Source organism: Nannobrachium achirus (assembly GCF_963921795.1).
Source record: "Nannobrachium achirus genome assembly, chromosome: 6".
In the NCBI taxonomy this organism is placed as follows: domain Eukaryota; kingdom Metazoa; phylum Chordata; class Actinopteri; order Myctophiformes; family Myctophidae; genus Nannobrachium; species Nannobrachium achirus.
Window position 1 is genome coordinate 31,504,285 of NC_137815.1, and position 15,199 is coordinate 31,519,483.

Genomic DNA, 15,199 nt, shown 5'->3' on the forward strand with positions numbered 1-15,199 from the left:
GTGAAGTACACAATCACGGTACAACACAGTGTTATAGATATGACCTATACATTATTCTACTCCTATACAAAACAATACAATATGGGAGGTTTAACTGTATTTAGTGTACAGTATACTCGCTATAAAGGCATGTGCAAGTTACAATAATACATTCCATCCCTTAAAACCATTATAGGAAGCTTAATTTAGAACACCAAACATACAGTACAGTATATCCAACATCAACTCTCTTCACCTAAAATAGCAGATCTACAAGCTCACAATGCATTATGGTGTGACGCGTTGTAGATCGTCTGTTTTTGGTGAACATTGCCTCCAGCATATAGGGATGCAAGTATAAAAGTTATTTCCAGTCTGTCCTAATGGAAACAAATATTCTCTCCAGACATATACTGCATCTTTAGGGGAAAGATTTATATTTACATACCGTTAATATGACAAATGGTGCAATAAAGTAACAATGTAATTCAGGGGTGCAGTGAATGAAAACTTTATTTACAGCTATGACCTGAGCCAAAACAGTTTGAGACAGGTCGTTTTTTAGGGTACCCCTGGAGAAAATGTATGTGCCCTGATATAAAATGCCATGACCCTCCCCATGAGATAAAGGAAAAAAGGATAACCCCTATGTTGTGCTACGATATATTTTGATATTAAAATGTGACAATAAGTATATTCTTTAATATGTTTTATTTTATTTTTGGTGAAATGTATGGGTGTTGTTACTGTATGGTGTTTGACATGAAATCAATGTAAGCTTACCAAATCACAAGAATCATTAATTATGTGTCACTATAAGTTTAGAGCACTACAGATGTGTGTGTGTCTGTCATTCTGTCTGTCTGTCTGTGTGTGTCCAGCTGATGCTCATTGACGCTCGTTAATGTTACATGCATCAAAGCAATTATGCTTCTCCACTGTCAAATAGGCCAAGATGATGGCCATTGTTGATGATAATAATAAAAAAGAAGCAATTATTAGGGAAGGTCGACATTATCTGCATACAAAATTGTATGACCCTCCCCTTGGACTAAAAAAAGAAAGAAAAGAAAAACATAGCTGACCATCCTTTGGACTAAAATTTGAAAGGCATGACCCTCCCCTATTTTTCTCCAGCGGTACCCTTCTTTAAAAAAAAATGCCCTGTCCCTAGAGGCTGCACCACCTCAAACCTCTGTTGTGTCTGACCCCCGTGTACTGTAACCTTCAACAATACTAAACTCACTTCCAGTGACAGAACTAGGAATGTTAAATGAAAGTCTTGTCAACTTCATGTAACATGTGGCTGATGGCAGTTCAAGCAGATTGTAGAAGAAGGGGGAAAAATCACATCCATGTGAAGTGAGTGATGCAGGCTACTCAACAGCAGTATGGATATACTCCTACAGACATACATACACTCAGTCAGGCACCGCTCAAAAAGTAGGGGAAATAATCCCACCCATTGGGAGTGAGCGGTGATTTAGGCTGCTCAACAGCGCCACTTGAAGGTAGGTCACCCAGAGGTATTGCAGCTTTTGTGTTGAGGCCGTACTCATACAGTACATATGGAAAGGCAGACGTACATACATACACTCGGTCAAATGGTCAAAACACATGAAGAACCTGGGCAATGCAGTTAAGAACATAGTCGGTAACGTTTTGTGTGTGTGTGTGTGCGTGCGTGCGTGCGTGCGTGCGTGCGTGTGTGTGACACTTGTGTTTGTTGTAGTGATTTACAGTATGTAAAAAATAATTACAAAATATATATACATTAAAGGGAAAGATCACCCCCAAAATGACTCTTTTTTCCCCTATCGATTACTTTGGAGACTTGAATTCATGGATTCTTTTTAAGACATTCATTTGATGACCAGCAGTGGTTCCCTATGGAGACACAAAGAGCCTGTCTCCTCAAATTATTGGCTTACGAATGCGACAAAAAAAAAAGGAATATCCATGAATTCAAGTCTGCACGGGGTGAGTAATCGATAGGGGGAAAACAAAAGTCATTTTGGGGGTGAACTATCCCTTTGAACGCAGCAGTCTATAAGGAAGTGGAATGGTACACTTCTCCCAGTTGATACACGGTTGTTGTGGCTGAGTGGTGTTTTTCTTGGCCCTTGTAGTTGAGGCGGTGGAATTCACTGGTGATGTCTGGTAGAGTCTTCCCCTTGGTCTCAGGAAGGAACAGGCCCACATAGAGAGAGGACAACAGGCAGATGCCAGCGAAAGGCACAAAGCAGTACTCACCCAGTTCACTCTGCAAAGAGACAAAGCATTTCAGAAAGCCTTGGTGTTAAAAAGTACTCCAATGTTTTACTTTATGTAAAAGTATCAATACTCCAATGTAGATATACTCTGTTACAGGTAAAGGTATGAATGTATAAATATCTTTTGAAAACAGCTGATTTACAAGCTCACAATGTGTCGCAATTGCTATGTCACCAAAATGTGCAAGGCCCTACCACCAACAAAACATTGTAACCGCTCTAAAAGAGTACCTACAGGTGTCTGCAATTTGTAACTTGCCCCTATAAATAGTCTAAGCTTATCACCGGAAAACATAGAAAGACCAAGAAAAGAGATCAAAGGGAACAACCACTAAATGTAGCAAAGTTAAAAGATCCAGCCATGAGGAAAACCTTATAGAAGTGAGGAAGAGGTTTACTGCTCTGCAAAACCAGCAAGAACTAGACCTTTACAACTTCAATGAAGTGCTGCGCGAAGCTGGAAAGAAAGTGTTAGGTCCTAGAAGGAGACGAAATGAGGCCTGGATATCAGTGGAGGCATGGAAGAAAATAGAGGAGAGAAAAGAAAAGAAATGGGAGATGTTAACAACCAAGTCAGAAAGGATGAAGGCCAAGCTGCAGAAGTCATACAGTGCACTAGACAAAGCGTGACGCGCTATGAGCTTGTAAATCGGCTATTTTCAGAGCACAAGACCCGAGCGCAACCAAACATAAAATGACTTGTCTGGTTTTTATTTGTTGACAAAATTGTCAATACATTTAGTCTTACTTTATAGTAGTTATAGCTTGGTTTTTATATTGTTTTTATTTCGTGTTAGTCAGTGAAAAAATGTAGTCGACGTACATGTTCCGTCACTTAGTCGATGACTTTAACACTGACTGGTACCTATACTGTAGGTTGTAGCAGACGCGTAGGCAGCGTTAGGGCTGGCACTTCGCCTGCCGTGACTCTCATTCCTGCCTACGCCAGTGGGTTGTAGGTGAGTGGATATCTTGAATGAGACTCACCACCAAGAATGGAAAGAGCATTCCAACGATGAAGAGGTTGATCCACATCATGGAGCCTGCTATCATGTAGGCAGCGGGCCGAGCAGCCTGGTTAAAGAGCTCTGTAGGCAGAATTCCAGTCACTCCGGCTGAGAGAAACACAAAATAGGCTTTTACTTATTTAACAATATAAATATAATGACATAATATTGATAGCAATTCAAATAATGTGCGGGGTGAGAACATTAAAATAATTGCATCGCATAAAAAGTCTTACTTTTAAGGTTTAATATGAATGTAGTCTCGCATAGCCAGACAACTATTCCACAATCTCCAAATGCTATATAGAGTCTGGAACTACGCCTCCCGAAAACCTTGTAATGGAAGCTGGCATTTCCGCTCACGAAAATATATTTTGAAATATCTTTACATTGAACTTTTTTTTGTCCATTTCTACTAAGCAGCAAGCTATTATGCTTAGATGATTTTGAATTCTATTAGGAAACGTGCGCGACTGTAAAGGCGAAACAGAAGTGGTGAAGAGGCTTCACATCTGCTTTATATTTTACTAATGATCAGAGCTTCTGTTGCTCCAGACTGTATGACGGAAACATTTGAAAATTGTGGGAGACAAGACAACAGTCTGGCCACGCGAGACTAATAAGAAAGTGACAAGGTGTTTTCATAGTATGTTATGAGTCTGTTACTGTACTGTATGTATGTACCGGTAATGAAAAAACGCAGTACAAAATTATCACCAATATCCTGGGCCTTTTCCACCGGCAAAGAACTGGTTTGGGTTCTTTCTCCTGCCTATGGGATGAACCAGAGGTGAGCTTTTCCACCGAGAACCGAGTTGGTTCCGAACCGTAAAAGTCGGCCAGCTCGCAAGAACTAACCAAGGTTCCAAGAAAGTTGCCATCCCATAGGCGGAAGAAAGAACGCAAACCGGTTCTTTGCCGGTGGAAAAGGCCCCACAGCGTAACAGGCTTTCAACTGACCTGGTCCCATTCCAAAGCTGAGGATGTAGGTAAAGATGCATGTCATGCTCAAGTAGGGCATCCAGGATACCAAATGCTATTTTTTTAAGGGAGGAAAATAATAGGCCACAGGTTAGTATGTTAAGCAGGGCAGGAATTTCAGGGAGGACATGAGGGCCATGGCCGCCGTTGCCCCTCATTTTGGCCTTGTGCCCCTCAAACCAATGGCATGACCTCTGGCCACAGTGGCCTTAATGCCCAATCTGACTGTACCATTTTATCCTCTCTTTCTTGTCAATATGTATTTCATCTTCCCTAACCCTTAAATTCAACATTCTTTCAATTGACTAAAATCGTGTTTTATTTAATGGCCTTCCTGCCCTGGCATTTGGCCTTTGTGCCCTCAAAAAAGGGACAACACCAAAGGCCAATTGGCCTTGCCCCTAAAATGACGACATTAAAATGTTAAGTGATAAAGAAATAAGTCAAATTAAATATTTCACACTTCAGTTAAACATTTCAGTTAAAGGTGCTGTAAAGCTCTATATTTCAATAATCATTGCTCTAGAGTGTTTGTTCAGGAAAAGGGGTCTCCTCGGGGGCACCTCAAGAGTTAAAGATCTTTATGGGTCCATTTAGTTACCAAATCTTCCATCATTGGTGGGGACCACCTGCCTGGAACCCCCTCAAGGACCACTGGTTGAAAACCACTTAAATCATACACTCCACCAACCTAATGTAGAATACCAGTCACATTGTATTCTGGTGGGCAGGATAATGTTATGTCACCTTGATTATAAAAATAAATGTATTATTTATTAAGGATAATTACATGCTAAAAGTAAACTAATTCCAGAGGCAGATTAATTACAGGCAGATCAATATAATTCTGAATAGAATGTTCAATGGCTTCTATTCTGGATATACAATGCCTCCTAGTGGATAGACAGTTGCATTGAAATGTTGGAAATGACAGGAAATTCATCAATGAATTCCAACATTTCTCTTATAATATCTCGTATTTTTCTTCAATATTTTATACATAATGAGAAATATTCCAAAATGTCCAACAACTGTATACCGGTAGGTCCAAATTACCATTTTGTCTCACATGATGATTTCATGACAACTGTAAACTCCCCTAAATAGTTACGTACATTGGGTTTTTGTGATGCATGGTCAACTGTCAACAAATTCAATAAGAAAATGCAGTTGTCTGTTAAAACAATGATTAGAGGAGTTCTCTACAGTCCATCCATTTTAAAATGTGATGAATATTACCTCAAATGACAGGGCAATCGTGAACACGACTGCCCAACCCGTCATGAAGATGTAACCGCCCATCAGCATGAACCGCCGTCCTTTTCGCTCTATCAGGAGGTTCTGAAAATTTAGAAAGTACACACTGATTTTAACTTCACATAAACCCTATTGCTTCCCTATTCCCTATAATACAGTGGTTTTCAATCCTTTTCATATCAAGGTGCATTATTCATTGGACCACCATTTGATGAGATTTAGCCTCTCAGACCCAAAACTAATATTTTATTATCGTTGGATAAGATTTCCCCCCCACAATTCCGGCTGTATTGCTGTTGTTACCATAGGAGAGATAACAGGCAAACGCTGATCAAAATAACACTTCTTCTATATTCTCTAATTGTGTAGGCCTCTTGTTATTAAGTAATGCAGATGTTTAACAATAATTTAACTCTTGAGAGCGTAGAATGAAGAGTTAAAGATCTATAAGGGTCCATTTGGTTAACAACTCTCCATCACTCCATCATTTAGCTGGGAAACCAACTGGAATCCCTTCAAGGACCACTGCTGGTCCCTGGACCACTGGTTGAAAACCACTACAGGTGAAGATTTAGCTAAAAGAGTCAAACGTTCAGTGGAAATAGAAAATAATAAAGGCTGTTTTCGCCAAATACATTTGCTTTAAGAGTTTTTTTTTAAAGAATTTATTAGTTTGCAATTGGAAAAAGTACAGTTTCATGACAAATCACTGGTACAAGGTCAACTAAAAGGAGATCCTAGTAAGCTTTACAGCTTATTTACACAGGAACCACTTTATGTATCTCATATAACATTGAAAGACAGACGGATAGAACAGAGTACTTACTACTTTGCATAGGATAACATCAATTACAAAAGCAGAAAAAAGGAAAGAATAGTAACCCTATAGTATAGGCCTACTATAGGGTTGAAGTGTTCAACTTAGTTCACATTGTGTTCTTGTAATGTAATTTGTCTATCAAAAACATGCTTAACACATAGAGGCTTTAGTGGCCCTTGGAACGTGAAACGTATATAAACAGAATTCTTCTAACCCAGACATTCCACTAGTCTGGATTAAGGATTTAACTGAAGTACAGTCGGGGCCCGTTCTCTATTCCCCTTCTGAGGTACTGTAGTGTGTGTAGGTAGTTACGTAAGACATTAGTTGGTGTTGCTTTTGAAGATTTACTTACACACAGTATGCAGGCGGTGAACTCGCATGTACCGGTGCCAATCGTGATATACTGGATCTGACTGTCGGCTATCCCAGCCTCTTTGAACACATAGTACGCATAGAAGTAAATCTGTAAGGTAGAGAGCACACATGAAAAGTATCAGAGCAGAGCATCTTTTAATCATTCATGATTTACCGTTAAGTGTTAAGTTGAAATGGTTGATAAGCTGATTTACCCAGCAGCTGGTTCATTTGCTACATAACTTACATAATACCCATTCCCACACAAAGCTGCCGCTCGGTGCTGGTTGAAATCCTCGAAACCTGTAACTATTTAGTCAGCATTTTTTGGGAGAGAGGGAGGCAGCTTAACTGCAGCAGGACAAACAGTTCTTGATCTACAGTTATGAACATTCATGACAGAAACGGCAATAAACAAAAGCTTACGCCTCTTACTAACGTGTTATTTAGATGTCACTCATTCAGCATTACACTGGGGACCAATGCCGTCACACACATGCATTTTTTAAAACGTCTGTGTAAAACATCCAAACAGAGTATGAATTATTGATTACCGTCTCAAATATCTAATCCGCTGATGCCTTCAGTATAGAATAGTGAACTCACTGCTGGGTATAAGTGACACTGATCCTCTCTGGGGTATTACGTGTATAGAGTAACCTTTTGTAACATAAAGAGCACACCTGAAAAGCAACGATTAATCCCAGCACTATAACAAACTCCTACTCAGTGTTGCATTGGTGATTTAGTGTGTAGGGGTCACTATTTTAATGACATCACATGCACGTCGCTTAACACTAACTGGAGTTAGCAGACCATTTATATGCATCCAGTTAATGCTGCTGGTGTTACACTACAGCTTTTGTAAAAGTTGTTGAGTTGTGAATTTAAGGGTTGTTTTAAACTTGCACATGCGTGCGTGTGCTCCTGCTTAAAAAGATACGGGATGACGTGTACCCGCATGACACGACCAATACAACACTGCTCCTACTACTACGAGAGTGTGGACATTAAACAGGTGAAATCGTTTTGATGACGTGTGCAGATGTATCACGTCTTTTCAGAAGTGTATATCCTGTGTTGATTTCCTCGACTAAAACTATGACAAAACTTTTTGGTCGACTACCTTTTTTCACTGACGAAAACGGAATAAACCTACATAAAAACTAAGCTATGATGACTAAACCTATGACTAAATATACCGACAATTTTGTCAACAAATAAAAACTAGACTGTAATGTTAGGGAGGGACTAGTGGAGTAGAGATCCAGTAAAACTAAGACAAGTCATCATGGGTGCGTGCGGGTATCACAGACCGAAAAGCTCACAGCGCGACGCGTTGTGAGCTTGTAGAAGATTGGCTATTTTCAAAATCAAAGATGGCTGTCAAAATCAACACTGTCTATATCTCACCGAATCATTGCCACACAGCTGCATGGCACTGCTGATGACCATGACGGAGATGAGCTGCCAGCGGACACTGCGGTCAGTGAGAAGGTCCCACGGTCCCTTGGGCTTCACGCCTCTGGCTTCATCCTGCTCCTGCAGAATCTCATCCAGCTCGTTGCTCTGGACCTCACATCCACGCAACCGTCTCAAAGCTGAAGAAAACCCCAACAGGTAAACATCAGTCCATTCGTTCTTTTAATTTAATGTAGTGCTTTTCAATTAAGGTCCATTATTTATTCGGCATTCGAGCCTCTCAGACCCAAAACTTAGCAGTTATCGTTGTTGGATAGGATTTTGTCCACAATTCTATGCTGTATTGATGTGGTGCCATAGGACTGATAACAGGTCAATCAAAATAACATTTCTTCTTTTTTTTTTGTCTTTTTGTCAATTAAGTATTGCAGGTGTTTAACAACAATTTAACTCTTGAGTGTGTAAAATGAAACCAAATGGACCTGTTGGTTACCAACTCTCCATCATTTAGCTGGGGACCACCTGGAACCCCCTCAAGGACCACTGGTGGTCCCCGGACCACTGGTTGAGAACCACTGATTTAATCACAGCTGGTTGAAACACCTGTAAATCCTTTCTCTTTACCTGGCCCTAAATAGTCTAATACGGATGTTTTATTGCAGAACAAAAAGATTGCACTACAAAGATCCAATAATGATTTTTTACAATTTAAGCCATATATATATATATATATATATACATGTCGCATCACAATGTGTTGTGAACTTTAGATCGGATATGTTCGCTCTTTTGTAAGACTTTTGACAATTTCTGACAATTGTTGCCCATGCCAGGTTGAATGTGGTTAAACAACAAGGCCAAAAGGCCCTACAAACAAGGCTCCAAACAGCCCAAAACAAAATAATTAGGGTCATGCTTAACCTTCATCTTCGGATTCACCTCACCCCTATTCACCAGTCTAGCGTGGGGTGGCTCAGGGTAGATGACAGAGTACAGCATCTTGCAATGGGCCTGGTGTACAAGATACACTCCACCAAGATACCCATATACCTGACAAAATACTTTCAAAACGTTAAGGATGTCCTCAATTATAACACCATGGGCAGCGCCACAGACCATGTCCAACCCAGATTTGGCTCAAACAAAGGGTCAAATTCGTTCTCCTGCATCTACAGCATAGTACTGTGTTCCATCTGTATGTCACTCAATGTTATATGAGTTAAAGAAAAGGATCTCAATGGAAATAAGCCACAAGGCTTACCTGAGTTTCCTTTTAGTTGACCTTGTACCAGTGAACTTAACTGTACTGTCATGAAACTGTACATTTCCCTATGCAAACTTTTAATAAATACTTCAATCAATCAATCAATCAATCAATCAATCAATCATTCAATCAATCAAAGTGTACTTTTCCATCAAATTGGATTTGAACATCATAGTACTAACCATCCACACAAGCTTCCTTGTCACCCCTGTCAATGAGCAGGTATCTGGGGCTTTCTGGAAACCATGGCAGTGTGAGCAGCTGGATGAAACCAGGAATCGCATTACTGGCCAGAAGGTACTGCCAGCAGGAGTCACTGCCCAATATTTCTCTGCAAGATGAATTGACATCAATAAAGCATTCATATTTATAACAGAATAGTGGACTTAATGTATATATTGAATATCTATCTTTAAACATGCAACATTGTTAGGCTTGTCCCAAACCACTAACCCAATCGATAAGCCCAAAAGATAGACATATACTGATGACATCAGGGATCTCCATATACATTATGGGCATAAAAGGGAAAATGACAGACTGATACAGAAATCTCCATATATGGGCATAAAAGGGTCACAGACATACAGACGGGTAATCTGACAACGGGTAGGCTACAATGGGTAGCCTATTGCATAACGGATATGAATTACTAACTTGCATCGTTTCTCACTTTACATCGTTCTAGAGTAGGCTGGACTGATCTAATAACAGGTTTTCTTTGTTGCCACTGCTATTGTGCCCTACTGGGCTGCCCCGGCCCTCTCTCCCCGGCCTCCCTTCCCTGAGCATGATATGTAATTTCTGATTATACCTGAGTCCAACCACCTGTCCTAACACCACTCCAAAAGCTGTGAAGACTGCCGAAGACAAGGACACAGCGCCTCGTAAGTGCTTCGGTGCGCTCTCTCCAAAATACATGGGTTGCACATTCATGCTGATGCCTGTGCAACAAGACAGGTTTCACCGTGAATTTATCACACAAGCTCATGTCAAACTGACCTGTCATCTAGTTATCTTTTTGTTCCTTTTTGGTTAGGTTACTGGCCACTGGTTCTACACAAGTTCAGTTAACTCTGAAAGTGTACAAATGGATACATATAGTGTCAGTTTTTATGTTATGTTATAATATATATTAAATCCATCCTATGCATGCCATAGGATGGATTTATAGTGTTAAATCCATATTATAGCAATTATATACTATGCCAGTTCAAACCAACAACCGATTAAAGTATTGAACAATATTATATCCATATCACTCTGAAATGGAATTAAACATACCAGCGTTTATTCCAACCAGGACACGTGAGATTATTATCATCTCAAAAGACTTGGCAGCTCTACTTGTCAGAGCCAACAGTGAACCGCTCAGTAGGAAAACATTGTTCAACAGCATACATTTCTTCCTGTCAAAAGAAGAACAGTGTTACTGTGAGTAGTAGTCACACTTTGACACATCTTTACTTGCATGCTTATTTTATTGATAGCGGTTTTGGTCATACAACCTTCATCAGCCAGATGCCTGAGAGAGGTCGCTCCGAGAACGAAAAGAGAACTAAACTGATCATTTGTGTTTCTACATTTCCCATTAGTGTACCGATATCGAACATATTTCTTAACACTCAATCAACTCAGAGAGACAGATTGCCTTTAACCCAGGTGTCTAATGCATCCCTTGGCAAAAGAGGGATTTCTCTTCTGTATTTTTCCTCTGATGTACGTGTATTCTAAATTCACCTGGAGCCAGGAATGAACTGAAGTCTCATCAATGATCAATAATAAACAAGGTTTAATATAATATGAATTTAACATGGCAAATATAGATTTATAAAGTATGTGTTCCTTTCTGTTACAGTTTTTGAGTGTCATGGGACCTCCTGTCTCTCTTGTTTGGATACATCTTCGTTCCCATTGTTCCCAGTGCACCAGATATTATTACAGACTTGAGCGCCTGCTTGTCCTCCCTGCTGTTAAGGTTTTAATACGATATGATATGAGAGTGTACAAATGCGTGAAGACAAGGTCAGGTCTCAGCAGTGTCTCTATCTCTGGAGCACATGCACAACAGAGTGTGGTGGAGTGTTGCACGATTACAAGGCAGGACAGTTAGTCCTAGCGTGATTCAATCTCATAAGGTACAGGATAGGGACCTGTTTGTCAGCTCCTATCAGCTGTTTAGATACAAACATCAAGAACATCCTGATGCTCTTTGGTATACTAGTAGACAAAGTTGTTTGTCAATCATGATGTGAGTAAGTTTGTCGTATGTGTGGCATGCCAGGAAATAGCAAATCTACAAGTTTCACAAGGCGTCACACGACAGATTATAAATCAAGCATTAGAAGTTATAAATAAGTCCTCCCTCAGTGAATGTCCTTTCACTGTTTAATCCGCTGTCTGTCCCGATGAGTCCAATAATTGGCCTCACCGGGCCCTCATGCGTTTTGACTCAGTCAGTCTTCATCAGTGCACGTGAAAAGCTGATGAAGACTGACTGATTCAACACGTGTCCGTTGTGTGGCCCGGTGAGGCCAATTAAAAAGTGAAAGGGCATGACTGAGTCCTGCCTACTTTCTTTTCTCACATACTCTTTGACCAGGCACCTGACTAAAGCCCCTGTATTGTGGGTGAGTGATGCAGGTGTAGTGATGCGCAGAAGCGGGGAATGAACCCGGGGTTCCCACTCACCAGACCAACGCACAAACTGTTGTGCCAATAGGGCTGAGCCCGATTGGCAGGGCTGTTGTCGGCTGGTTCATGGCTGTACTAACTATGGGGGCTACACAGACATTATGGTTTCTCTATAGCAGGGTTTCTCAAAGTGGGTGCCGTGATGTAAATCCAGGGGTGCCTCAGAATACTTGGATAATATTTGGAATGTATCAATATCAATTCATTTCAACCCTTGATACTTAGTAAAACAGACTTGAGTTGGTGTGTATATTTACATAAAGTTATATAATTTATGTAAATAAATTATGTACATAAATGTAATGTAATTCAGGGGTGCCGTGGATTAAAAGGTTATTTACAGGGGTGCCTAAAAGGTTTGAGAACCACTGCTCTATAAATAAGCACCATAATGCCACACCAGGGAATGGAAAGCAGCTCCCCCACAGTACACATTATAACGTCCAATGACGAAAGAACCACGCAATGAGAGTAAATGATCAAACTTTGGAATAATCCACAATGGACAGGGATGATCATTTACCCTTTGTGACGTCCAGTCATACACATACACACATTCATAGACAGCTGGTTAGAGAGTCCCTTACATTACCTCCCAAAATATATGGTCATCGGTCCAGCGATAAGAGCACCAGCAAGGCCCCCCAATGAAAAGATGGATACAATAATTGTCCAGATCAGAGTCACCTGGTAGTCTTCTAACTGGACGTCGTAGCGTTCCATAAATGTCTCATTTATAAAGTTTTGAATAAACTGTAGGGAAGGAAAAAAAGTGTAGTTTAAGCATTGTCAAATGTTTACTTCGGTGAACTTACTAAATGGTATTTAAACAGCACAGGAACTGTTTAGCAAACACAAACACACAAGTCCAGGGGTGCCTGAGAATACTTTGATAATATTTGGAATGTATCTCTATCACTTCAGTTTAACCACTTTAGACAATCTATACTAAGTTGTTCTCCAAATCTCCTTGACAAAAAACAGCCGATTTAAAAGCTCGCAGCACATTGAGACATGTTAACTTGTGAGCTTGTAGATCAGCTATTTTTGGTGACTCTTCCCCCCAGGATAGGGATGCTGGTGTTATTTTCAATCTCTTCTAAGGGAAATGTGTGTGTGAGTGTGTTCACACACACACACACACACACACACACACACACACACACACACACACACACACACACACACACAGAGGAGAGAGAGGGAGAGAGAGAGAGAGAGAGAGAGGGGGGGCGGGCAGGTGCAGCCACGGGAATCCAACTTTACTTACTACTGTTGGGGCATTCATTATGGCCAGGTTGTAGCCATATTGAAGAGTGCCACCAATGGCACATGAAGCGACCATTAGTGCCAACGTCCGAGCATTTCCCTGTCAATATAGAGAGAGACGCCAAATAAAATGGGTTCAGATGAGCCAATTAAGTCTCTTGATGGAGGCGCGTCTGAAGCATGTAGTCTCCATGCGTAAAAACAGACGATGATAGATAGCCTATAGCCTACTCAAGACGATATAAATGCACTTTGTCAGTTCAAGTTTTGTAGTAGGCTATGTGTTGTCTTTAGATCTGTGTTTGCCTGATAGGCAGGCCAGTGGCCTAGTATGAAATTCGATATGGAACAACATGGAACATATTCAATAATTGACACATATCGCGTTAAATGCGATGACGAGTCTTTCTCCACTAACACAACACAATTGAACCGCTTACAAATTTAAATAAAATATATCAGGATATTGACCACAGGCTTCAAAGATCGAAGGATAAAGAACAAAGAGTCTGTCGGAGTCTGAAGTATAGCCTAGTCATACTCAGTGTACAAAGTTAAGCTATTTACCTTTTCTGCCCCAGCATCTGGCATGATGACAGTAAATTGTAAATCTGACAGCTAATTCACACTTATGAATTATTTCCTCGTCAGAATCCAGATTATGTTGCTTAAACTCCGTCCGGTCAGGTCTGAGTCTGGACACCATGACGCGCATAACTTCACCGATATAAGTGATCCTCGACACCAACGCGCGCGGGTGCGCGCGCTTGCACACACACACACACACGCACGCACGCACGCACGCACGCACGCACACACACACACACACACACACACACACACACACACACACACACTGCAATACGTGAAGCAGGAGATGGGCGTGGGAACTAAGTTGGTCATATCAAGGATGTCTAACTACTAAAATAAACATACGGTTACATTTCACATGTTGCATCAATGATTTACTTAAAGCTAGGTGTCCAGCCCAGACCCCATGAACGAGTGGTGCAGATGTGTCAACATTAAAGTATTCTGAGTTTCTGACTGGCTGCGAAGTGCGAAGAAAAACAAATAATAGACTTGTCTGTGACGGGACAGGTGGTCTGCAGTCACAATGTGATACCGTGCATGTCCAGTAGATGGCGCTGCCGTTTCTTTGAAGGGGTTGTGTCTACTAATCATTGATTGTGGAGGCCAGATCATTTGACCCATGCACTCTCTCCTTCTTGGTCAAATAGTCTGTAGAGTGGAGGTGTGTTTGGGCCTTGGGGTCATTATGTTGGTACACGGTCCCACAGTAAGCTTCTGGCATGTTGCTGCTGAATGCTGATGTGCTTGTAGCCATGATGGACTTGGATAAGGGTAGGCCTACCTTGAATTTTGAACAAATCACCAACAGTGTCACCAGCAAAGGACCCCATACAATTTAGGCATTTAGTAGACGCTCTTTATCCAGAGCAATTTACAATAAGCAGGTAAGGTGGAGTCTGAAGGGGTGAGTCTTGAATTCAGGCCACAGCAGAATAGGGAGTGAGTCTGTTGTTCTAAGTGCGACAGGGAGTTTATTCCAGTTTGGGGGCCACACATGCACCTCCTAGGCTGCTTCATTGTGGCACCCACACATGATGAAACCACCTTCTCTTTGTCTTACAAAGAGATTGATTGATTGATTGATTGATTGATTGATTGATTGATTGATTGAATACTTTATTGGCAGTTTGCATAGGAAAAGCACAGGACAGTACAGTTCAAATACAAGGTCTACGAATAGGATTTAAACCCAAGAAAGCACTATGGCTTGTTTACAAGACATAGGCCTATTAGTGGTTGGGTGGAACCATATCTAAAATTTGGGCTCATCTGACCAAATATA

At 40.9% G+C, this 15,199-nt stretch overlaps 1 protein-coding gene across 1 annotated transcript; it reads right to left on the reverse strand.

Moving 5' to 3' along the window:
- Positions 1–2,026: 2,026 nt before the first annotated feature.
- LOC308287011 (solute carrier family 2, facilitated glucose transporter member 11-like) lies at positions 2,027–13,914 on the reverse strand (the record flags this gene model as incomplete). Its single annotated transcript, XM_080728132.1, has 12 exons — positions 2,027–2,242; positions 3,240–3,367; positions 4,220–4,295; positions 5,480–5,581; positions 6,673–6,783; positions 8,088–8,275; positions 9,543–9,691; positions 10,175–10,304; positions 10,645–10,769; positions 12,647–12,807; positions 13,325–13,423; positions 13,891–13,914. 12 exons carry the CDS (start codon positions 13,912–13,914, stop codon positions 2,027–2,029), a joined length of 1,509 nt encoding a protein of 502 aa, XP_080584258.1.
- Between the last annotated feature and the right edge of the window lie 1,285 nt (positions 13,915–15,199).